The sequence below is a fragment of the Varroa destructor genome, unplaced genomic scaffold, assembly GCF_002443255.2.
Source record: "Varroa destructor unplaced genomic scaffold, Vdes_3.0 BEIS01000004.1, whole genome shotgun sequence".
In the NCBI taxonomy this organism is placed as follows: Eukaryota; Metazoa; Arthropoda; class Arachnida; order Mesostigmata; family Varroidae; genus Varroa; species Varroa destructor.
In genome coordinates, this window is record NW_019211457.1 from 18,850,772 (window position 1) to 18,876,641 (window position 25,870).

General features: G+C 43.5%; 2 protein-coding genes across 7 annotated transcripts in view; both read right to left on the reverse strand.

Annotated features, from left to right (window-relative positions):
* Positions 1-14,565, reverse strand: part of LOC111249353 (serine/threonine-protein kinase PLK2-like) — a 130,964-nt gene extending 116,399 nt beyond the window's left edge. The window contains exon 1 of the mRNA XM_022803117.2: positions 12,824-14,565. Coding sequence (XP_022658852.1) covers positions 12,824-13,207 — 384 coding nt within the window. The 5' untranslated portion in view covers positions 13,208-14,565. The remainder of the gene's footprint in view (positions 1-12,823) is intronic.
* Positions 14,566-18,536: 3,971 nt separating this feature from the next.
* The window catches only part of LOC147755927 (uncharacterized), a 57,608-nt gene continuing 50,274 nt past the window's right edge, over positions 18,537-25,870 (reverse strand). Inside the window, exons 2-5 of one of the 6 annotated variants that reach the window (XR_015327369.1) lie at positions 22,934-23,179; positions 22,200-22,365; positions 20,321-20,414; positions 18,537-20,227 (exon numbers count right to left, since the gene is read on the reverse strand). Coding sequence is in view for 1 of the 6 variants with exons in the window: in XM_086988464.1 (XP_086844590.1) it covers positions 20,188-20,227; positions 20,321-20,445; positions 22,200-22,365 (331 nt within the window). In the remaining 5 variants the exon portion in view is untranslated. Of the gene's footprint in view, positions 20,228-20,320; positions 20,468-22,199; positions 22,366-22,933; positions 23,180-25,870 lie in introns of all 6 variants that reach the window. The other 5 variants (XR_015327367.1, XR_015327365.1, XR_015327370.1 and 2 more) reach the window with 5 other exon arrangements.

A 25,870-nucleotide genomic window follows, 5' to 3' on the forward strand; every position in this document is an offset into this window, starting at 1 on the left:
GACCAACGACTCAGAGACACGAAATGGTCGACTGCTCTTTTCGCATTTCTAAATTTTATCTCCACCTACTATCGGATGCAGACAGGGCGATGTTCTTTGGCTAGAAACTCATAGGCCAAAGGATAAGGAAAAAAGGCCATGGAGCAATCAGGCATAAACCTAAATATTACCATTATAACCGCTGGCACCATCAACAGCAGCAGCTTAACGCCTGCAGCACGCACCGCACAAGAACCAATACGTCCTGCTTTGCATCTTGAGAGGCAACAGCAGCAGCAGCAGCACTGCTGGGATTGAGGAGTTCTCTCGACATCGACTGTTGATCAGGACGACTATCCAGCTAGGGCTGGTCCCCCACTCTGTCAACTTCATCGGTAGCGGTAGCAGATGAAGAAAGGTAAAATAATCAGGACGGTGAAATACGAAAGAAAAAATACGGTGGAAAAGGCCCAACCGGGGCCTATTCGAATGCCAAAAAGATAGCCACCCAAAGCGTCGGAGCGTTCCTGTATTCAGCTGAACTCTGCGACTGAAAGGCGAAATGAAAACGGATCCATCCTTTTTGACAATCTCCTGCAGGAATCTATCAGTTAACCAAAGCTCGACCTGCCACAAGTAATACATAAAACAAATTCTGACTCTGCTTGCTCAAAACAGTCCAACGACAACAAAAACAAAAATAAAAGCTCCAATTAGAAACCTCGAAGCTCAACGATCACCTCTTCTAGATCTCATCATCCTTTTCGTTTTAGATATAGATACAGTTGGCTTAGCTTTCCAGATGCCCGGGCACTATTTTACTATGTAAATATCCGCTCTATTTACCAGATATTAGTAACATTAATGGTATTTATTACGTACGACTGACATGTGTATAATACCCGGCTTGCCCCCGGACGGAAACAAAAACAATCCTAAGCAATAAAGTATCCTTAATGTTCCAGCAAATATCGGAAACAGGAGATATGCTCATTTCGTCCATTTCCTGTTATGTGCTCCTGCACCTGCTGCTGTCCATGGTGCTTTTTCGCAGCTTTCAGTCTAACCAAGTCCATCAAATCGTCTTAGTCTATTGCCGCCCCGGCAGCAGCAACTCGGCCTTCCTCCAAAACCGTTGCCACTTCTTCGAGAGTTAGGTTGCCATTCTCACTGGCGCACGGCAGATGGAGCAGGTTTTACCGAACAGTAATCATAAGTACTTGTTTTGCACTAGGTCGTGACAGAAGAAACTGCTTTTTTTACCCACAACCAATGCCGGAAGTCGTCTTTCCCGTAGTAGTTATTTTCCATAGAAGTGGTTTATAGAAGTTTCACAGTGGATCGCAGAAATAGTCATATACATAATAAGTGAAATGATCCAACCCAAGTTGGACTGAAGTCTAATTTGGTCAGAAATCAAAGTTCAGCTTTAAATGTCTATGTTGTATACGCCTTCCGTTAAAACATTTGCATAAAAGGCCGGATGTATTAACCAGTGTTTTTGTGGTAAAATGTCAGACGAAGACATCATGCAAGTGAGATGTGATGGTAAGGATCGTGTTAGAAATAAACTTCCTGTTGATGAACAATTGACGATCATCTAGAGGTTCTCACCATAAACTGTAATCGTGCTATTGACCCTTAGCAGCCATCTACGTTTGACAGTTGGATGCCACATACAATCATTTCTAGCTTCAATCGTAATCGATGCGTGGCGCAGTTCGTTGAGAGGAATGATCGGGCTCTAATTTTTATAGCATGAAGAACATTATCGTGGCAAGGACCATCAGGTCCTTTCGACCAACATGCTCACTCGTGTGAAACAGCAGCTGGGGCGGACGTCGCAACAGTAGACGTGTTTTGCTCGATATTTCCTAAAAGAACTCTACGGGCGGAGCTGGCCGAAGGGGCCAGGAGAGTTAATGCCTACAACAGCCGAAGCAGTAACTTAGGCCAGGCCGATATCACGATAATAGGTTCTAAGGCTGCCGCCAACGTCGCCATTCATCTTCAGCTTGTGGGGTTCCACCATATGATCCGAGACAAACAGAGGATGCGCAAATGAACCAGTAGCATCGCCGCATCAGCAGAATGCCGACACATCTATCTATCGACGTATTTATAATAATACATTCTACGAGCGACGCCCGGAGCGTCACACCGACGAAGCTACATAGACTCCAACCAAACAGACGGACAGATTACCTAGCCCCACGATCTGCACAAAAGATCCACATATATCCTATCCACCCATATTATCATGTAGATTCGTCACTAGAGCCACACTAGAATTTCACAAATACACACACACTCACTCACACACCGGGACAAGTAAGCACAAGAAAAGACAACGGCAATAACAAGGTATCCTAGTCCGTGCCTCGTAAAGTGATTCTTCGGTGTTCTAGCAGCAGATGGTGTTAGCAATCTGTCGGACTTTTAGCTGAGCTAGCTAGATCATAAGCAACAAGCGAGAGACCATAACGAAAATAACCACCGCTGGCTGTCGCTCCTTGTCTGCAACTCAAGTAGCGGCGGTAACAACAAGGTTGGACGCGCTATAGACGATCAAGGAAGGGTGACTCACTCGTCAGGGAACCCTTGAAGTTCAGTGAAGAGGAACCTGCCTCTTATGGTCTGATCGGTGCTGAAGCACCAGACAGGCAACTCAAAGCGATGCAGGAAAAACTCGGACATCAAACGATGCAGGGTACCTATTGTACAAGGCTATCCACATAAGTACGTGCCTGGTTGCTGCCTGGAGGCATAGTTACCGCGTTTAACAACTGAATAATAACTGAGCACAGTGGGTTTTCTACGACGACGGCGGCGGCGGCGGCGGCGGCGGCATCTGTCTGCGAACGGTACCGAAGTAGATAACGTCGAAACGCGCCACATTCATGCTGTGGAAGGATTCGTGTTGGTTCATAAAAAGCATACATATGCGTTTCTATAATAAATAACCAATAACGCACAAGCGTGGCGTCGCCCGGTACATATAATCACATCCTATACATGATCAAACATCTACCTCAAGTTTGTACATTCTTGGCCAATTGAACTGCCCCAGCAGTAGATCATGGTCACTTTACGGATGAAGTTACAGCACTAAAATTCAATTATTTTCAATAACTTATATACAGCCAACTACCCGATATGGGCCTTGATAAATTAGATGGGAAAATAAGAACAGAAATAAGACAGCAGGACCGTGAGAACGTAGTGCGCTTTTGCCATATAATTTGAGTCAAAGTTATCTCCACTTGAACCTTTGCATCCCCGCTCCCCCTCGATGACCAGGCAACGACGAGCAGGTAACAGGCTTACTGACTATTGTTGAAAACGCCAGCTAGTCTTATAGGTGTAGCCGGCTAGATCCAATACGAATTAACCCTGCAACTCGACCAAATATTAATAGAGCTCGATTAACAGTTAATCGCTGCCCAAACGGGCTCAGGCCGACCGCACTTAGGCTCATGCACAGCAAGCGTTCATGTGTCGGTATAGCATATCATTTCCGCATCAATACACATATATATATATATATACATGTGTATCTGTATTTAGGTATCGAGTGGAGAATGTCAGTCAAGAATACCCAGGGATGGGGCAAGAACAGAAAAGCGGCGGAAAAGAGGTGCTTGGTGACGGCGTTTTGCACTGAAATGACAGCAAAACAATGGGTATTGTTTCGTAGAGATGGTAATTTATAATTAGGTGCCAGAAACACTCGTCGACTGACACTGTCACAAAAAGCGCTCGTTAAGCATTTCCAGCATATCCGTGTAAATGCGAAATGTATGAAACTAACAATTAAAACCAAAGAGAGAAAGCTACAGCTCATAATCGCCACGGATAACAACTGCATACACGTATTACATACATGGTCAATGAAAAAATATCGAAATAAGTGGAATCTTTTTTTGTCGATGGCCTATAGTACATAGACATACAGGTACGTGTTTCAAATTCAGATTCGACCGCTTAAGCGAATGTATGACGAGGACCTAAATTTTTATCTGTTCTATATTTCTATAAAAATAATTAAAACACTATCAATCGATTTTACATGTGTAGGTTATCGAGAAGTAAACGTTTACATAGAAACAAACAGCCTTTGATTGCGATTAGCCAGATGAACCCTGTTATTGATTAAAGTTACTGTTCAATATGAATGTATAGATTGCAGTGATCTATAACAAAACACATCCATCATACTATATATATAGGTTGGCCTGACTAATGACAGCGAACTTCGGGTCCGACGCGTTTCCCGGTGCAAAAAACTAGTCTGACGTCCCTTAGTCGTAGGCGTATTGTACTTCTATACATTACCTAAAATATATATGCATATGTGTCCTTTTTTTGTCTATTTACTGAGCACGTACTGCCAAATTTAAGCCGTTCTGTTGTAAGGATAAAAAAAGTCATCTATGCTCCGCGGCCGTTGGCCACTATTGTTCGCCTTGATGTGACGATGAATACGAGAAGTCTCTTTTCGGCTCTACGTTTTGCCCTCCTGTCCCTTGTGCTCACTGCAATCTTCGACCTTCTTGCTCGTGCGCCTGCACCACCCCCGAAAAAAGAATACAATTCCAAAAAAGCGAAAGCAATCCGCCCAGCGCCAACAATTCTCAAGCGGAGGCACGGAGTCGGCACCAATTGAACTGCAATGGTCGAAGCCCCTTCTGAGCACCAGTTACTGATCTTGAACTCTGTCAGATTAATAGAAACGCATGGCAAATGGAAGAACAGAATACTGGGATTTGCAAAGAACCCGTTCACGCCAGTGTGTATCGACGAAAGTACAGCAGATAGTAAAAAAAACTCTAGCAAATTTTTGTTGACAACGCCACCATAACCATTGCTGAGACTTTTTTTCTCATGATATGGTTAGACAGCTCTACGTTAAATCAGACGTAGGACTATCAAGACATATTTTGCTCAACGCGATAGAGGTAAGACGACAATGTTCTATGACTGTAAGATACTCTTGTATTTGGGCTTCTATCGAGCCAATACTATGTCTCCATAGCAATTCATACTTTTCGCTCAAAGTGCAACAATATATTTATCATAGGGAAGTAGATGAGGAAACTCTAACAGCTGAGCTACAACGAGCAACACAGTTTCTCAACCATCCAATTATCCATTGCTGAATCTCAACGAGCAGTTGAAATTCACCGATGGATAATTTTGTATGAAAAATCTGGCAACACTTTTCCAGATAAGTGCAAAAAGAAACAGATCAGGAGCAAGCGCACAAACTTTGCGAATACAACGCCTTACAACATAGCGTAAAAGGTAAAGAAGTCCAACTTGATACAGATGGTGTTTAAGTTTCAATTTTCCAGGAAAACGAAGATCAAAGACAATCTATACATAAGCGTATTTCTAGCACTTTGAAACAATTAAGATACATATGACAATATAGGTAAATCTACCATACGATTGCCCGGAGTTAGCGAACCTTAAGAATTTCGTCACTTACAAATGGCGCATGCTTTCTTTTGTCTGTATTGCTAGACAAAGCTCATGAGGTATGACCTTCTAGCCTTCCTTTTGACAATCCACAAATCGTATTCTTAACGAAGTCTGTTTTTTTGACGCCGCTGTGCGGCTATATACAAAAAACTGTGCTTCTACAGTAGCTTACTTCACTTGTATATCATAATAATATGGCTACCTCAGTATTCGTACGTATAGCTTTTTGTGTCCGCTTGTAAAGGTTTTTGTGTCTGTGTGTTTGCGTCCCGCGTCCCTATAGCGATGTGACCTGCCGCTCAGGCGAAGTCATCAGAGGCGGGTTGTGGATTGTCAGCCGACAACCCCAGCTGGTGACGCCGTAAGCCTCAGTCTGTAAGAACGATTGCAAGTAGCACGGTTAAGTAGGAACAGCTTCAGAAGCTACAGCAGAAGGCGCAGCCGTAGAGAAGAACTCCTGTGTAACAGTACCACTTTACCATCGCGAGTTCTAATAGAACAATTCCTTTGTTTCTTCGTTTATTTTTTCGTTCCAGCATCCATTCCATCTCGACAGGCGACAAACGAAAGGACACAAAGCCGGATGAGCGTAGTGGCAGCATTTACAGAGATAGCTAGTGAAGCGGCGGTGGCGACGACGGCGGCGGCGGCGACGGCGACGGCGACGGCGACGGCGACGACGACGACGACGACGACGACGACGACGATGACGTGGACAGTGCGGCACACGTCTGTTGGGGCGGGTGACTGGTTTAGATAACCCACTGTGCCTGACTGTGCCTGTGCGTATCTGTTCCTCTGCCAATTTCTGTGTTTGTGCTTATGTGAGTGACTCCGAACGGTGAACCCTGGCATTGGCTGTAATATTGCCGCTAACGGTCGCGTTGGACCCCCCTCCCCCCATCACACTGAGTTAGAGATAAAGTCGCATCGCTGTGACCGTCCATTTACCCGCCACAGGCTACGAGCGTTGAACACATTTCCTCTTGTCTTCCATTTTTCTCTTAGTCTCACCGTGCCACTCTGGCTATCTTTTGCTTTGGTATAAAATGGCAAAGCACCCTAGAATTCCCGTGCTACAGCGAGAAATGGACAGCGTGTGTATATACAACACATTTTTCTCTATAATTATAAACAGATACAGTGTTTAGAGATATTGATGTGTCATAACAGCTACTGAAGGAAACGGTCTAGAGGTGTGGCTAGATAGGACATTTGTGCACAAACGCAAGGGCTGTCTACAAGTCTCCAAATAACACGACACGAACATGGACCTAATCCCGTTCGCACATATCCATACGGGACCAAGGTGCTTACTCTGTCTAAATATAAGAGCTTATCTACGGCCAATCATATACGATGCAAACAGATCTGTAGGATCAATGTCAGCTGGGAAAGCTCTGTACATATACGCAAAAATTACTACAGCAAGCAAAGCTGTGCTGAGATAGATAAGCTCATGAAAATGTAACGTCTACAAAACTGAAGATCATTTTTTATGCTGTTATATGTTTTTATGTTGTATCTGTTTTGATTTTTTTCTTACACCGTCGTCAAGCTTCAGTTCCAGCTAAATGTATCCGGTTAGAACAAATGTCATTAACAATCACAATTATTCTGCACGTTTCTGAAATTAGCAGACGACGCCGAGTCTTCTACCCCATTAACGAACACTGTTGCCACAATGCTGCTGCCACGAGCACAGATACACCTTTTTGTGGAATCTTTTTAGTCTACCGCAATTTAGCCTATTTTGTGCCCATCGAGCGCTGCTAGGAGCTAAGCGGCTTACATCATGATTATAAATACACATAAAAAGAGACGCCCGCGCCCAGGCGTGTCGTCACACATCGCCCCCTTTACGTTTTACCAAAAAATTTCAATCATTCGCCGCTCAACAGCGACAAAATTCGCTCTCAAGAACAACGCCAACCTTCGCCGATCGCCGCCGCAGCTATAAAAGTAGACATACAAAAAATCGTCTTGTTCTACGTCATATAAGAAGGAGACTTCAGTAGCCTGAGGACTGAATACACAAATCAGTGAAGAGAGAGTCACTCTGTTGTCATAAGGGTAGCAAAAATAATAAGTATAATGATTGTGTATGTTTTCTTGGTCAGTAGGTCCTGCGTCGCTTCTCCTTCTTGTCACGATTAAAATTCCAAATGTGAATGGAATAGATTAAATGAAAGACGAACGACATCAATTTGTAGGCGGTATAGATTTCAAGTACATCGAGTACATGTGTTACATTTCTGTGTAACAGGTGTCTGTACCAGCAATACGAGTTTCAACGCGAGTCTTCATTAGGGAACACACACATGTATCTCTTTTTGCTTGCTTTTTTGGCTGGCATCAGTCATGCTATGTTTCTTATTATTTTTACTGAGCACAAGAATTGCAGTAGTTTGACGTGTTATTTTTTCACCCAGGGATTCACAGCCCCAATGACAACATTAAGACTCTTCTAAAGTGAATCAAACTGCCTTCGGCTGCACGACGGAAGTACAAAGTTGACCGTCTCAATCTTGAACAATAATTCTGGAGAGCGACAACGGGACCGATCCAAATTGGATATACCCTCGTGGTTACTGTAGTCCTCTCACCACCATAGTCCAGACCACGTTCATTATAGTCAGTCATTTCCTGCCGGATATCTGACTTCTGCTTGTTCAGGACAGATAGCTCCTTAACATTCCATTTTACAGAAGCCCTTAGTTACCGCCTCTTAAAAGTCTTTTGCCCTTTTAAACCGGCCGATACCTAATTCTTGAGGGTTTGCTTTCGCTGCTTGCCAATGCGACCAAATAGAGAGAGTGCCCTCGTGTCGCCGCCGACGCTATCAAAGACAGCGTCGCGACTATGACTGCTGTTACCACGACAATAACAAACACAATGAGGTTACCTCATCATCCGTGTGCTACAAAAAAGCAAAAAGACAAATCGTGCGCCATTAAAGGCGAGTACTGTTGTTATTGCCATAGACGCCTGCTTCACTTGTGTCGTTAGGTCTAGGTAACAGACTAGCCGTTGTGGCATCGTCAGACTTCAATACCGCCGATGGAGACAAGTCGGGAATCGAATTGGGAAAGAGACGGAACTGATCGGGGCGACTCAACGGGACCCCAACGGTTGAACGACTGGACTAACGATCGATACCACACTGTTCGTTGCTGCCACCCTTATCCCCGACAGTGCAGCTAACACCGCGGCAACCACCGTTTCCTTGACCCTAGTATCATCCCTGCAACCGCCACTCCAACGTGAACAATTACACCCACTACCTATTTTAATGATGTATTTTGGCCTTTGAGCGAGGCTTGACTCGGAACGGTGCCTCCCGCTTCTGCTACTACTTGAGACCGGCTGGTAGATTCGGGGGGTGCGCAGGGTGGGTGGAGCCGATGAGCAAGAGCAAAAACAGATAGAACGGGGGGGGGGGAGCAGCAGTCTGCCCACTCTTCCCGCGTGTTACACAGTGGATGTAATACGGAAAGAGCTACCAACCACAGTTGAAGACACCCGCATGTAGTGTCTTTTCACGAAAGGGGCAGTTGCGGTACGAGGTCAGAGAGAATGCACCGTTCGTTTTCTATTTCTTATTTGGCTCTTTTGTCGTTTTGATTCCAACGAGTCGAGTGCTGCGGCGTCGCATGAAAGCGAACGGACGCGGAATATCTTCGAAAGGAGTTTTATAATTAGTCATGCCGCAGCGTTGTGAGGCAATTTATAATCCAAAAGGAAGACTGCAATAAAATGCACATAAAACTCATTGGCTTAAACAGTGGTTCTTATTATTCATATTTAACGAATACTGCTAATAGTTAGCAAGCGTGATCCTATTTTAATTTCGAAATTATAGGATAGCTACGCCTGACGCATCGTCGACTGAACTCCTAAGTCAGTGACGGCTGGAATATATCTTTTCGTAGCAACACTTTACGTAGTTTAACTACGTGTATTAGTCATGTGGGTACTGTTGTGGATATGCCGGACGTAGCCCGAACTAACTAGACGATTACTCAACGTTTACGGTAAAAATGTTATTTCCAACGAATGTGATAGCATCGCAAATTCTCGCACCCGCTTCAAGTTCTTATTAACCGATCACGAGCCTTATCAGTTTATGATGGCCTAGCTTATAGTCTCGTATATGAGATAAGCATCACACGCACGTCCACAGAAATGACAGGCAGACTTGGTCTAGAGACTAGAGGTAAGGCGCTGCAGTCGACACGAATATTTAAACTTTACTGACCTTAAAGTAAGTTTCTTTCTTGCGGTTACTTCGAATTAAACGACGTTATTTTGTTAACGCATTACTATTACTGGCAACTCCAAAATATGCTTCTCTTAATAGGCTTGCATTAAGCATCCTTTCTTTAAACTTGAGGCTATGAATTATACAGATAAAGGCATCACATTAACAGAAGGGCCTAATCGATTGCCATTGCTTTATAACTGCCCTATAGGGATGTGTATGTGCGCGTATTATGCCATTCTTTTGCTTCAAATATCGCAGTGATAATGCACATTTTCCTGGGAGTTTTTTTTTTTGTTTTCAGTTGGAAATTCTTTTTAATAAAACATTTCTCATCTCGCAGTCGGGCGCTGTTACTTACAGCTTTTATAAAGCCCAGAGGCAAAAACCGAGGAGGCGATAGAACATCGTTCCCATATAGCTGCAAGATGCATACACACATAATCTACTTGCTGCATACGTGCGATTCGATCACAAGATGTGACTAAGATGAAAAAAAAACACTCTTTCATAGAGTTCGGCAATGTCGTATACTGAATAGTCTTATTTTAGCTGCACAAGCCGACAGATAACGAGATGACAATGTTCGCCACTCTGCGGCCATTTTGTCGCAAACGATAACGATGGTAACGGGGTGATTGTGATTACAATTATAGTTATGCTCTAGCTCGTACAGTCGTTTGTTTCGCACCTTTTCATTTACCCCCCGATATGGCCGTCTGGTTGTTCCATCCGCATAGCCGCTGTCCTCCACCCAGGTTGATGTTGACTGATTTTCTGGTATGTCGACTCTCCCTGTTTTGCATCCTATTCCCGCCATCGTCATCATCATTGTCGGCGTCATAATCAAAGTTGTTGATCGCGAACGTTGCACACCGCGCGCGCACCGCTTGAATTTCTGTCCAGGGGGTTGGCTAATATGCCAGTTACTAGTTGGATTGGACGGCGGTCGAAGAGTGGTATAGTAGATATATGAAGCCAGGGCAGCAGGTGGCTCCTTCAAACTCTGAGTTGCTCAATAAGAGTTGGCCACCTTTAGTGGAGCGTTCGTAAGTTAAATACAGAGAGTGGTCAAGCTTTGCTAAGTTGCTAGTCTGTCGTCCGATAGTAGGCCATCCCCTCGCAACATCCGGTGGTTAAGGAATCAAAGATCAATCAAAAAGTCCTGAATTATAGGGGGTATATCACCACACTGCATGTATGTGATGGATGCAAACTTCAATAGCCACTTTCTGTTCCCCAGACATCCTTACATATTGCAGTTGCTTCTAGAACACTACGCAATATTTGTTCAATGCGACCATCTACAAGATATCGTATGCGACAGATCCATAGAATTAAAGGATATTTCTACTTATAGTATTGTATATACATATAATATTATAGAAAACAATATTCACGTATGGCTCAACAATTCCACTTAACAAATTCTGACCAGTATATAGTAGTAGTATTTAGTATAGAATATATTACTAGTTATAAGACCTTCGTTCATCTTGTCTAGAATGAAATCGTCGATTTCCTGCTGGCAAACTAGCAAATGCATGTCAAAGACCTTATTGTTTGTTAGCTTAATTTATTTCCAACAGGAATCCTGAATGTAAATACACTTGCTTTATTATTATTGCCTCTTAGGCAAAACCCCCACATGACCTTTTGCTTATTTACGCCACCGAGGTGTATTTTAGCGCACTGCCCTACTGTGCTCGTGTTTAGCTCCCTGCATACGTGAATCAACAATGTCTTCTGCAACAGCCTGTCAAAGGTACAGATGCAGGAAGCATTGCGTTAGTAATGGGACCTGGCGATATAAATATAATAGAAATGGAAAAGCGTATGTCACAAAAAACATCTGTGCGCCCGTTCATAATAGCGACTGAGACAACGATGAGGGCAAAAAGGCGAAGGAGCGCAAGCAACAAAACACTTTTACCATAATCACCATTACAAGACACCAGAGATATTAAACAGCCCCTCAGAAATCAACCAATCCAACGACCCTTGTTTTTTGCCTCTTCCTATCGTCGTCTCGCCGAAATGCAATATTGTTATTAATTATTAATATAGGGCACCGCTTAATTCTGCCTTTAACACGTGATTTTTGTACATATCCTCTACTACAATGGCAGTCATTTGTCGTTTAGACAATGAACCGCTAAAATCCTTTATCACTCCTGCAATAAACACATACATACGGCACACAACATCCTACACAGCTCCTACATGTATACGATAAAACAGGTACTCCTATAGATGATTAAAATGACGTGTATGCTGAGAACCAGAAGCGTAATACTAGCTTCAGTGAATGAAGCAAATTCGAGAACCAGCAGGTTTATATTGCTTCAATATTACTCAAGATAAATGTCTAAGCAAAGGCAGTGGCAGCGGAAATAATAAGAAACGCTGCATGTCGTCCACTAACTGTCATCATTGTTGGCCACAAATGCATTAGTTGAGTAGTTCAGATTAAAAAGAGGTTCCGACGAATGGCCAATGAAAGGCATTGAGGGTAATACGTTGCGTTATTGTGGATGCCCTCATTCGTCAACAGATACACAAACATACATACACACACACACACGCACACGCACGCCCACACACTAAAAGATACAAAAATCGTCACACATCCCAACGGGTTTCATCATGGCATCTACAGGAGTTATGGATTCTAAGAATATCCAGTAGTAAGCATATTATATTGAATTTAGTCCAAAAAACGAAATGCCCCTCTGCGTATCTGTATACCTCACCTCTCAACGTGTATCCGCCGCGCAGCTAAGCAATCAGCCGCAAATTAAAGTTTTATCGAACGTTTGCCATGGCCGCAATGGCGCCTAGCAATAATGCGAGTTGCGGTAAGGCCCGCGTTATACTTCACTGACAGTGCTGGAGAGGATAATGGCAGTTTGGTCACCCAACTGCTGTGTTATCAGCGTTCTTGCTGCACATGTGCTCTTTTCTGGGTTGGGTTCACCCGATATTAATATTAGTTTTTATGAGTAGTGTAATTAGGCAATGCATAAAAAACCATTCACTGTAATGACATTTCATGGAAGTTCGGATGTCCGATTATTGTCATTGATTGCTGTTATTTACCTTTCCGAGGAATTTGCCCTTGAGGTACGTGATCTTGGTCTGTCGATCGATGATGTATTCAGGCACCTCGATGGTGTTGTTGTTGTTGGCTTGAAGCTTTGCCGATTGTCGCAAATTATCTCTGGCGAGATCGGAACCGGATAACACTTCGTTCGGGGTAACACAGCCGGAATCGGCGCTCCCTCCAGCTCTCAAACCATCATAACTTCGGCCACCCTCCAAACTGCTGGGTGTACTTCGGCGCGATAGAGAGCGCGATCTCGACACAGTAAGGCTCTCAGCTTTTGGACTCGAGTTCGGTGTCGTCAAGTGATAATTGTGTTGCTGTTGTTGTTGTTGCTGCTGCTGCTGCTGCACCGAAAGGACACAACCGAGCGAACTCATCTCGCCGAATAGTTGTTGTTTGTCACGTGCGATCCAGCGTGTTTCGAGGTTTACGTTCGAAAAGGTCGCTGAAGTTGAGCTGTCTGCAGCAAATCACATTGACGTTTCCTGTATATGCACCGACGGTTCGCGGGTAGTGACAGCGATGGCTTGAACGGATTTAAGGGGTTAAGCCGCACAGGGGTACAAATGCTGCAGCAGCAACAGGTCTAGTGGCCCTGTCGTCGGGCGGTTATCGCCTATCAGTGACTTGAGTCTCGTTACTAGACACTATAACTTTTCGTTCTTTTTTTTTCTGCTGCTTCTAAGCAGAAATAGCACCCAAAACTCGTTCACACTTTGCCCATTATAACAGCTTAATGAATTTCACATAAAGGTGACGGTCACCGACATTGCAGCTCCTACTATAGCTTTTTTGTAGTCTCTTTCTCTGCAAAATATGAATACCCACTGCGGACCTAATAATTTAGGAACAACAGTGAATTTGACAACCTAAAAAAAAAACTCGTTGTCAACTTGATAAAATCATCAAAGTAATCCGATCATAACGGGTCTTATTCGCCAGAAATCCCATATATATTTGCACGCTTCAAACGAAAATAGCTATAACGTGAATTGTCACCGATAGAATTCGACCTGCTTTAAATGTCGCCAGCGCATCAATGGCGCTAACAGGATAAACCAATCCTAATAATAACTGAAACTAGAACTAGAAGATACTGCTAGCACACAAAGAAAGCTGGCCAGATTAATAGTGGACACTTGCTGAATCTTTTTTCGCTCTAATTGATCACGAGACGTTTACAATTCCACGAATCGAGTAACGAGGATCATCGCGCCGTATCGACGTCACGAAGCACCGTAACGAAAAACGAACGAACAATTGCAATCCGGTCGAATAGTCGATTTCGTATTGAACACTTGTCACGCGTATTTGTACACACTGTATATTATTATTAAATGGCTTTCGCTCAGTCCTGTTATCTCGTTACCTTAGCTGCCCGCAGTTACTTTGATCTCACTCCTGCCACTTTGTGTTAACAGTAAACGACGCTTGACAGCGTTTTGATAGCAATGGTTCCTGGACCACGCTATCTGCTTAGGGCGCAAATGACAGGTAGGTTAACGGGATGTAATTACATGGTGACATCCGTTCTTTTTTAGGCGGACTATGCACACAAATTGCCTACGACGTAACTCCAACTCCTAGTGCGCTTAAGCAGTTACCTTTGCTGACACTGTCGCTCGATACGAAGTCACAGTGTTCGTCCAGAGTACACTCTCGAGCTAACCGCCTGACTGCCGGCAGCGGAGCGTCGTCTTCACGTCGCTTCGCCCCCGCTGACTGAACACATGCTTGTCGCGTCTCCCAAACAAACTTCGTCCTCACTTAACCCGCCAGGCGGCGCTGGCGTTTGACTAAGACTTGTCGACAGTAGCGCCATCCGTTGGCTAAGCAGGGAAGCAGCTGCTATCGATTGACTAGATGGTCGCTGCCCCTCGATGGACGCTCAGTGTGTAGACAATGGCGGCTGGTGGATCTTACAGATGCACCGGAACGGGACAAGGGACGGCAGGGAGACGGACTTGCCACTACTTTGAATTGTGTGGCGCTATACGTGACACTACCGGTGGAACGGAGTCACCGTTCACCTGAAGAAATCTTCGCTAGAGCGGCTACGGGGGACGCGAGAACGGGGTGATGGGGGTTGTACGTACCGCGGCTCTGTTGTGCTGGTGCTTTTCGAAGAAGGGTACACGAGCCCAGGTGCCCATTGGAAATGACCGGAGGCCCACTAGCTAGCTAGTTCGTTGGTTAACTACGTCGGGTAACATTCTATTGGACAGAGGTGGGCAACTAATGACAGCTGGTACGGTGTACGTAATAGGAAGACCAAACTGCTAGCTGAATGACACCTAGATGAAGAAATATTTTCAGAATGTTGTCAAGGCCTGTTTTGTGTGCGCCGGACGATGGATGAGGCTTAGGACAAAATAGGACGTGGCAAGCTTGGAGGCGGGGAGGGGGGGGGGGGTGACTCGTTTCATGTGTTCAGTCCTATGGGATAGTTAGAGTGGAACGTACTATTGCAGCAGTCTACGATGCGTGTGCTAGGCACGGGCTATAACCGCCGTTAGCAGGCCAAAGCGGTGCAGGCGACCCAATTAGGGTCAGTGGCCTTTTAACTCGACTGCCAGAGTGGATGCACGACGCAGAGAGATGCCGTCAGGCGTGAACTAGGTTCCGCAGGCCTTCTCGTACTGCTACTGCTGTTGCCACCACCAGCGTACTTAGTATTCGCGCAGTACATCTACGGACGCTTCTTATGTCATACGCTGGCACGAACGTCGTAAACCTGGCACGAGGTTGGGTAACCTGGACGAACTTTCGAGCGCTTGCCTTACAAGCGCTAGGCGTCTTTGGCTGAATGCCAAGCTGTGCAAAGGCAGAAAGCACAAATAAATACGCAATGACAAAGGCGCACGGTCATACGTGCGAACTTGAACGTGGGAGCTAAGCAGAATTCAAAAGAAGGGCTTAAAAACAAAGTACGTCTTTTCTTCTAGCGCCGTTGTATTATTGATGTACATATATGTGTTTTTAGAATATGTGGACTACTTCACCGAACTCTATAGCGCTCTGTATTCTGGCGATGCATCTTTAAGGGTTCATATGCTGCTGTTAAGGTCTGCTATTGTCTGTTGGAACATTTGACGCATTAGAGTATCAGCTGTCTATCAAACTAAGAAGGTGCAAGACGCCTTCACGCTCTTTTTGATATTTCATTATCGACTTCAGCAGCAAGCTGATCCAACAACCCGCATAGGGGTTACACCGGAATAGAGTCGGAGTATAGGCATTTTATTCGCAGAAAAACGTCTTAGCTAGCCACTTTAACGCAGTGTATAAACATAAGTATAGTCACATCTATTACTTGTCTTTTCTTGCTACCCTTACAGCAAATCTGGTACTAGTATGGATATTGCGCTAGCGTTGTTTTTGATGGGCTCATCCTTCATCATTCAGGGCTACTCGCCAGTGGATAAACTTGCTACAAATCAACGAACTACTGAAAGGTCACTCGAAAGCATTTATCCAAATAATTATTTGGTTAGCAGAAAACACCAAGACGCTCAGTACTAGCTCACATGTTTAAGCGAGCATAATTTGTAACGGTAGCCCTTCGAATCTACGGAATATCCTTTTTTGTTTCTTTCTACATGCACTTATTTTCGTAACTGTCAACGCTTATGCAGGTAATATTAAGTACAAATACCATATATATATATATATATGCTAAATGGTGATGCTGCAAAAATATGTTTTGTATCGGTTCTATTTAGATGGAGGTCAGCGAAAGTCCCTTGTACAGTTTTATCCATGGTGCCGTTTCGTTTGTGGCCGTCGTCGCCTTCCTGATGTAGGTCAGGACCGGTTTCTCGTTGCTGTTACCAGGCCAGACGGAATATATATGTTTCGTTCTCGAACAGGCAATGCATTATCTTGCGTTGCTTAAGAGTCGAACAATGCGCATTTAGATTAGGAAAGGTCGAGCGACCTATAGTGCTAATGTCGACCGTGTCGCTGTGAGCAGACGTCGATTCGAGTCCGATGCGAGTGCGTCTGTGGCCGATAATGAACCGGCTGGTTTTAGGTGATTTAGTGAGAGCAGTGATTTAGTGACTGGCCTGCGTCGCTGTTACCTATCCTGCACACTCGATTATTTGATTGCCGTACACGAACAATGACGCGACGGTACGGTCGTGCAGACAACCGCACTTCACTGTCGTTCAGAGGAAGGGGTGATATTGTTGCAGTGGGCACTGCTGTGCCGACTGCTGAAATCACTGTTTTGTCCATTTAGAGCACCGGTAGTTGCAGAAGCAACAACGTCGCCATAAATGGTAGCGGAAGTAGAGCCGATTAAAGTCGCTATTTCGCGATATAACAGCCATAACCGCCGCTGCTAAAAGTAGGCTTGATCTATGCGTGCAATATAGGCTTGTATATATATATAGAGCACGCATTACACAGTACGGAGTTGATACGATTTAACAGGTTCGTCCAATAACATTGGGAACTTTACCTGTAAGTTACTGAGCTATGGGGGCGACTCGTGTTTTAGCGGTTCGGTTGGAGAAAACAACCGTATCCGTTTCAGTACAAGTATGAAGCGATAATAATTCTGTAATATATAGATGACGTTTTTCCTCCATCGCCTCCTTTTCGGTAGTGCTATTGAGTTTATACTGGTGAGATTTGCGATTACGGCTTTATAGACATACTGAGAATTGGGTTATTTAAAAAAATAGGTCTATTCAATCCAGCTACCTTATTAAAAGTCTACAAGTTTATATATTGTGTAGACTATATCAGTCCACTATAAATATGGCTCGATGATTACAATTTGGCCAAATAAACGTTTCGTCTAAAAACGAACTGCGCTTAGAGTGTATCTACGTTTATATTCAAACCTCGACGCTGCATTGGTGTGACCCTATAGTATTTCTGTCTGTATGAGCTATAGCGAGTTGGTATCGTACGGTCCGCTGTGGTCCGACCCGCTGTCAAGAAGACTCGTGCTAGGTGGGTAGAGTAAGCAATCACGGCAGCGGTACGTCTGAAACGGCACGAGATATGCCGCCAAATAGATCGGAGTGGCCTGGTTGCGTTTCGGTTTCGCAGCCAACTACCCTTTTGTGGGACCTTCTCGTGGCCTGACCCGGAGTATTACTAAATAACACTGTTCTAAGTAGTACTGCAGAGGAAGACCCAGCGGCTGTAATTCGACCACGACTAGGCATATAGCATAGGGCAGGTCAGAATGGGAAGTTGCGGTTGATTATGTCAGTTGTTAGAATCTAAGCCCGTGTCAAAAGGCCGCAGTCTAAATCCAGCGTAGGTCAATAGAACATCAGATTGACTTAGCAAAATGATTTTGTACTCTCGAAAATGAGAATTTCCTGATACGGATATGCACAGTGGTAGAAGTATTATTATGATTGCTAGACGAACGGAAAACCTTCGAGTACTTGACTGTTGACAATTGATAGGTTATCGTTGATATGATAACTTGATTTAAAAGTGACCTTACAAGTAATCATTGAGGACAATTAAGGGCTAAATGTAGGCCAATGGATTGATTAAAGTCAGAGAGTTTTATTGTTATGACCACAGTAGCAGCATATGATAATATCAGCAGCGGTCACGTCTATAATAGCCTACGAGTGAAAATCTAATTTTCACTAAATGGAAACCTTTGGATTTTATCTTATCCTATCTGAACAAGGCCAGCAGTGCTATAGAAATTGAACAGGCTAAAACAGCTCCTATATTATATAAATAGATTTATTAGTAACTGTTCGCGTGGCTTTTATCTGAACATACACCGATCTGTTTAGGTATCATAGCGAATTAAGCGGACGGCTGTAGTAGACACGAAACAGCCTTACTATATAACTGTCTAATGTTATGATGATTCCAATTAACGAATCTCAACAAAAAATTCTGAGGATTAAATTTAGGTGAGAAGCTTGTCAAATCTTGACCGACGTCGTTGGTATTTTGCAGGTTCTAAATGAGCACGCCAACGGCTTAGGGCTACAATAGGAAATATATAGCAATAATTAGATAAACCGAAACGCTTCAAGTTGAAATGACGGGAAACGTAAATAACTTACAAATGGCGAAAAAAATGTGACTCAGATCGATTAACTAGATGCTTCGTAGATGGCAGCCCTAACAACGATTGCAAATTTTAAGCGGCTGGAGTTCGTAGCTGCTTTCAGTCGATGGCAGCTACTGAATTTATCATAATAGTGAACTTTACTTGTCGCATGAAGGTTGCCGATGTCAACGGTAAAAGGATTAGTGGAACTTTAACTTTAATAGAATAACGTAGGTTATTCTATTTGTGCACGATTGTGTCGCTGCTTGTATGTTACCCAGAATTCGTTTAGATTCTTCGCAGGATAATAATAATGGTAATAATTTCTATTACCGTAACGCACTGCTGCCACTGTGACTATATAATGTGTTTGTAAGGTTTTACATTAATTCTTTTTTATCGACCCCTTCCAATGTTACCAATAGCTGAGAAGAGGTAACTTTCGAAAAATACCTTACCCCGGCAGATCATCTTCGCCAGTAACGATCAACACGAGGGACCGCCTCGTCCCATTCTGTCACCCCGCTAATCGAAGGTTTTCTGCGCCGATGGGAAATCCGTCGTTGTTACCGAATGCTGGCATTGTATTATGTAAATTATTTTCACGGTAGTCTGCCTGAATCACGTGTCTTCTTTTGCCCATGATTCTTTTACTTCGCTCATTGTGAAGTTCACTTTTCTCGTAACGCGAACAGGTTTCCTTTTTCAGCGTTTGAGCCGCGTACGGCACACCGACTCTAAGTAACACCAGCAACTTCTAAATATCGATATATTGCCAACTGCATCGCTGAAGAAAGAAACTTCTGTCGAACGGCATTGCCAAGACCTCCCTCTAGCCTCTAACACGTGGAGCTTCGACGGCTACAGCCGGGCCAATTTAGGTAGCATCACCGTCCTGCTAACTGTATTCACTCTTATATTCTTGCCAGCGGCATCTACTGGCAGCGCCTTTTGAGTTCAACCTCCTGCCACTACGCTTTGCATCTTCATTTTCACTGCAGCGGTTTGAACGACTTCGTGCCAAAAGTTTGGAGTTCCGAGAACACGTCCATTGCCCCTGCCTTCCAAGCCTATCATCTTCTTTGTCCTTACCCGTTGATGCGCAGAATGTCTTCATGCCCGCGTAGACAAAAACGCTGAGCACTATTTTATTTCACATATATATATATATATATATATATATATATATAATGGCAGTTTATTCGGGTAGTTTTTCGTTCGTGTGACTGTTTGGGCAGCGTAGTTTGTTGTTATGTCTTTGGCGGATTTCAGTTGCTACAGGATCGACACTAACCGGTCGTGCTGACGAGATCATCGACAATCGTCCACGTCTGAGGGTCTAGACAAGTTCCTGGAAGCGATGAGAACCATTTACCTGGCCAGAAAGTACTATAATAGAGGGAAGAATATTTACTCTCTCAAGTTAGAAAATAGAACTACTTACGCTGCACAGTTGAGAGCCCTGGTGTTAAAAACGTCTCCATTCAGCGAACTTCGTTGGTAGACTGATACTAGATACACGAACGGTGCATAACCGGCTGCACAAAGGCGAACGAGCGGTAGACGATACTGGTTGATTACGTAGAAGTTACTTAACAACGAGTAGTAAAAAAGTTCACGCTGATAGAAATCTGTTTCACGCTCGTATAATAACTTATTCATACAGGTTGACTAGCGCGCATCGTGTACGAAACTTGGGAACAAGCAACTAAAGGCTAGGCAGTCCAGAGGCTATTGCATTGACTTCAGTATCATTCACGTCCACTTAATAAACCAGTTTACGCCACTGGGATGTCTACGTGTGATGAAAGGTAGCGATATCGTGATGAACTTATGCTATTATAAGGTCGATCCGCCCCCTGACTAAATCTTGTGAAGATAAGTTGATCACTAAGTAAAAACAGGCTGTAAAGCACTTTCTATTGAGATGTAATTAATCAATTGCATAATGGTATAGCAGTATAGCGGTTCGAGGTAACTACAATTTGAGAAACGAGTGACAGTCCGTGAGGGAATACTACACCTAAGCTGTAAGCGCGCGACTCAGACGAAGCCGAGATTGAAGCTGATTGACATGGGTTATCCAGACAACAGAAACGGCTTTTCCTCAAGGTCAAAATATATCAAATAAGATTCTTCGAAACTAACACTAATTAAGTTTGCCTTACTAGTATAATATCACAATTAGCCCCCTGAATTGAAAGAGATAACTGATAGTGGCGATGAATGGCGAGAGTAATGCTCTCGGAAGCACTCGAAACACAAACACAGATCTCGCGCTTTCTCATAATTACAATTTGTCATTATATTTTACTAAAGCGATCGGACGTTCTTGTTTTGGTCGTCCATCGTCCTGGCCTGCCAGCATTATTTGTGATAGCAACATCTGGCCTATAAACTCACTAAGGGTCTAGGACCTATCAGGTACTTAATGCGAAGGAGCAATAATTATGCATGATCACGACAAAGCTTTTTATAAGAATTCAATGAGTAATATTAAAGTATTAGCTCGTGCTTTTTGGTACAAAAGGTAACAAATTTCCTACTGGAACGTTAAGGTCTGTTCTCGAGAATCGCGAGCTACCGTTACGCGAAAGTTCCTCGAATTTGAATGCAATTACGCAAACAGAACTGAATTTAATGGTCCAACGTGCTCCGCTATCGGATCATCGTACATAGGCTGTTATACCTACAAGCCATAGGCATTATATACGAAAGGATATGATCAGATTAGAGAGCATCAAACAATTTCTCCATAGCATTTAGTGCAAGACAGAATTCACGCATACTAGACGAAAATGTTGCTCCCAGAAGGGTCGGCTAAGGTTTATGCGTTATAAAGTAGCAAATAGCTAACGCTTGTTTCCCTACCAATCCCCCTGGTTAAAGCCTAGATTACTCATGGAAATCAAAAGTTTCCATAGTAAAAATTGTGCATAACTGAAAGTCAGAGGGAGATAGAGTCAAGTTAGACTTACGATAGATAACAGGTAGAAGGTATGCCATATGCCATTCTATGGGGCGCTATCAAAACCAAGGACTGGGGCAGGGGCGGCCATGTAAATCGGTTCGTTTGCGTATGTACACAAATGCGAGAGCGATTTCTATGGTAGACAATATGCTGTGTTGTCGCACATTGGAAACAGCAGACAAAATTAGGCATGCCTTGTTATTCTTTGGCGGATGCTCACCGTCAAAAGACACGATACCGGCCGGAGGAACGAATCGCAAACAAAGGTTTATTTCTTCTATAAAACGCACGGGCTCTAACAACAACAACCGCAGCAGCTGGCTAAGTCTAAATATAATCGTTGTATTATTACCTCTGTGTTGTTGTTCTGTCTTGCTATCCTAGGTGAGCAGTCCGAAGTTATGCTGTACGTTAGCACCAGTGGTTCTCGGTAGCATAATGGGTACGCTGATGAACCAACCAGGTTGTCGTCGAAAAGATACCCAGAAGCAATGTTACGAACCGCTTGGGCACTTGTCCTACCGTAGTTGTAGAATACGTACGCGCACGAATGAATCGATGAGATGGGAAGAATACAAATTAGAGATTAATACATGTGTAAATGATGAAAAGATATCCTGTAGTGTGGGATTTGTAATCGAATTTATACAAATATAAATGCGGCTGTTATTGTCGGACGGACCGTTGATTCAAGTCAGCGTTTGAAATATACGGGTAGCTGTGTAATGATTTGTTTACAAGATTTAGCGTCTAGATAAATATGAGATACGGCAGAATCGCAGCACCGGATTGTATATCGATTCACTTTTTCTATTTATAGAAACACAAATACTCTAGGCAGAAGGCCACCTCATGTGTCCTGGGTCAGTCGGGGACATGTGAGCGTATGTACGTCCGAATAAATAGAAATCGAAGGTATCTCTCGAGACGTAGACTACTATGGTTCACGTAAGTTGAAAAACAGAAACGAAAAATGTGACCCATCCCCATACGACGACAAGGCCTAAGCTTGCTTGGCTTTTACTTTATGCTCATCTATCGCATCTATTTATCAAAGGCGCGTAACATTTGTATATGCGTACTAACCTTTTTGAAGACGGTTCTAATATAATTTTTGTTAATCGGCTGATTCAACGAGAAACTAGTACGGTGAACAGAGTATGCCGAATCGGGTCCTCGTTGAAATACGGGAAAACTTTCCCATATACTCTGCCGACGTAAGCCGAGAGGCTCCGTCCTTGCAAAGGCGCTGATATTGCGTGTCATAAAAGCTCGGTAGGACCGTGTAAACGGCTCGTTATTATTAAGCGGTGTTATCTTGCTGATATTCATCTGTTCCGACGATAGGATCGCCATAAAAATGATTAATAGGCAATTGATTAGCATGTTGTATGAATACTACACGATTTGTGTATGTAGAGAACGTATGCAATAGCTTACATTTACCTATTGGTCGAATGTTTAAACTATTTTCAAAATTCCGAAACCCCCCATCTGACTGGAATAGCATAGTAGTCCTGCCGTTGATATGCGGAAAATATCGATAATTAATTTGCTTGTAAATTGACCATATATACTCGTCGGGTGCATTTGAGGCCGCCTCACAAAATCCGGATCCGTATCGAACCCCACATAGTGTCAATTCGCTTTGCTTCTGCAAGATGTCTTCAATTTGTTTTTCTGCTCGCCCCAAATAAAAATACGCAAACTATATAATGCTTCTCAGCGAACCGACAACAGCAGGAACAATCATCGCATAATTGCAGAAATAATAAATATAGAAATAACGAAAACATATAAAATGAACTCTGCTCCAAAATCTTGATCATAAGCAAAACTGTGTGCTGTTACTACTATAACAGGTGTCTAATCTAATAATAATAACAACAACTTAATAATAATAGGATGAACAGACGCCAGAAAAGATCCAGTATTCGAACGAGTATCGATTGTATCTCCCGAACGGGTTGTCTGGCTGGCTGGCTGGCTGGCTTCGTCTCATTGACCAAATGTCTGCCATCGTCACTATGCAGAATCTATCGTTTACTAGTCCACCGAGCCCGCTCTAATATGGGCAGAAGCGTTGTGTCTTCTGCAACAGGTGAATTGCTATTTCTCTCGAATCTGATTCGTGGGTTTCGACTTGTTTCGATTCCAGTTTCTATTCCCTCTTATTGATTCCTTGTGTTTTTTGCACATACGTACAGTGCTATCTAGTTCGATCAATGTATATCTTTTCTTCGTTCTAAGAAAAGGCTGATCCCCGCTTGAATTATCGGCAACGAATTATGAGGTTTTACCGCTCCGCCGCAGCCTGACGGGACAAGCGGCGATTTTGTAGATTTACATAGACGGTTTACTGAAAAGATCTGTGGGATTGAATCTACTTGAAGCTGTCCTTCAGCATTTACGTAAGTGTCTCTGTATGTTTGTCGCTACCGACGACGATCTTGCCGCGCGGTGCTACCTCGGTGTTTGTATTTCGATTTCTCAGAAGCAAGAGTGTTGGCCGAAGAAACTACATCAAAAGATAATCTCAATATCGTCGAGACAGTATGCTAATGATGGTGAGAGGGTTCACCCAGAGAAAGCTATTGACTGGCGCGTACTTTTTATGCAGAAAGGATCTATACAGGATCAAAACGATCCACATCAACGAACTTTGGTGCTACTTATACTAATAAGCGCTGTCATCGAGCCATTGGTAAGCTGCGACCGCTTACTACTACTACGTATGCCCCTTGTTGGCCGGCCAGCCGGTATTGTAGTGAATCCTTTCTAGGTTCCTGCCTCAGCAAGTGAAGAATGATCTAACAATGCACGCCGGCAATAACAACAGCTTGAGGGGCATTTGAAAGTAGTAGCGTCTTCATCATAACAACGACACGGGTTTTCACATAGCCGTCAACCTTGTTGCCACCAACGATACTACGCCGGGTCGAACAAAGATCCGGCCAAATCAACTGTCACATCGCAAATACTGAACTCTACTCGCGTCATGCCCTATGCAGCTAACAGGATCTCCAGCAGGTCATTCTGGGAGCCATCGCTTCTTTTCCGCGAAGACTACACACGAGAATACCACAGAACACGAGAAGAGGCCTATCCTGTATACCGTATATATATTAGTATTATTTAGGATTAATTTTGAGTGCTGAGGGTTTTTGGTTTTCGCAAATACATAACAAATATAATACTAGTAATTATGTCCTTGTAATGATCCATATGGCTCAGTGTACTTAGTATATGCAAATGCTTTTAAATTATAGTTGCTTTCAAAAATCAATGTCTCATATTTTTGAAAACATATCGGGCGATAGAAGTTGAGGATTTCAAGTTGTTGACACCAGCAGCTAGACTGAATCATATCAATGCCATCAATTGCCACACATGTAACTATCCTAGCTTTATAAACAATACGAATTCATCTAAACGTGTTGTTCTCAACGTGTCTCAATCTGTAGCTGATACATAAAGGACTGACGCGGTCACCTTCCTGCTCGGTTGATTTTTTAACTTGTCTTACAGCTGATGAGGGGCGCCGTAGCGTTCCCCATCTATTTATATATATAGTACCACATATACATAGATCAAAAATCACTTCTGTCCCTTTTCTGAGGTGGAGTTCTGAAGACAAAACTGTCCTGAATTCGTATTCTTTCTTATAGCGTTACCGTCACAATATTCGCTATGACTTGACGCGCCTCTAAATGCTGACGGAATTTGAGCGAGGCTTCGCTTCTGCTTTACAACGAACGATGTCTCGTTACACGCGGCTCACGAACAGTCTTCGATTTCCGGTAGCGATCGACTCTAATGAACAATACCAGTCAAGCAATGACGAGATAGGAGATCAATTCCACGAACTCAAATACGATCACAATAGTAATGATACGAAATAGACAACAACAACAACAATAATAACACCTAAAAGTCAAAAACAAAAATAGGAAGGGACTGTGAAGGCATGAGAAGGGCCGTAGCCATGAATAGTAAGGATTTATTGGCGAGAGATCAGCGTCC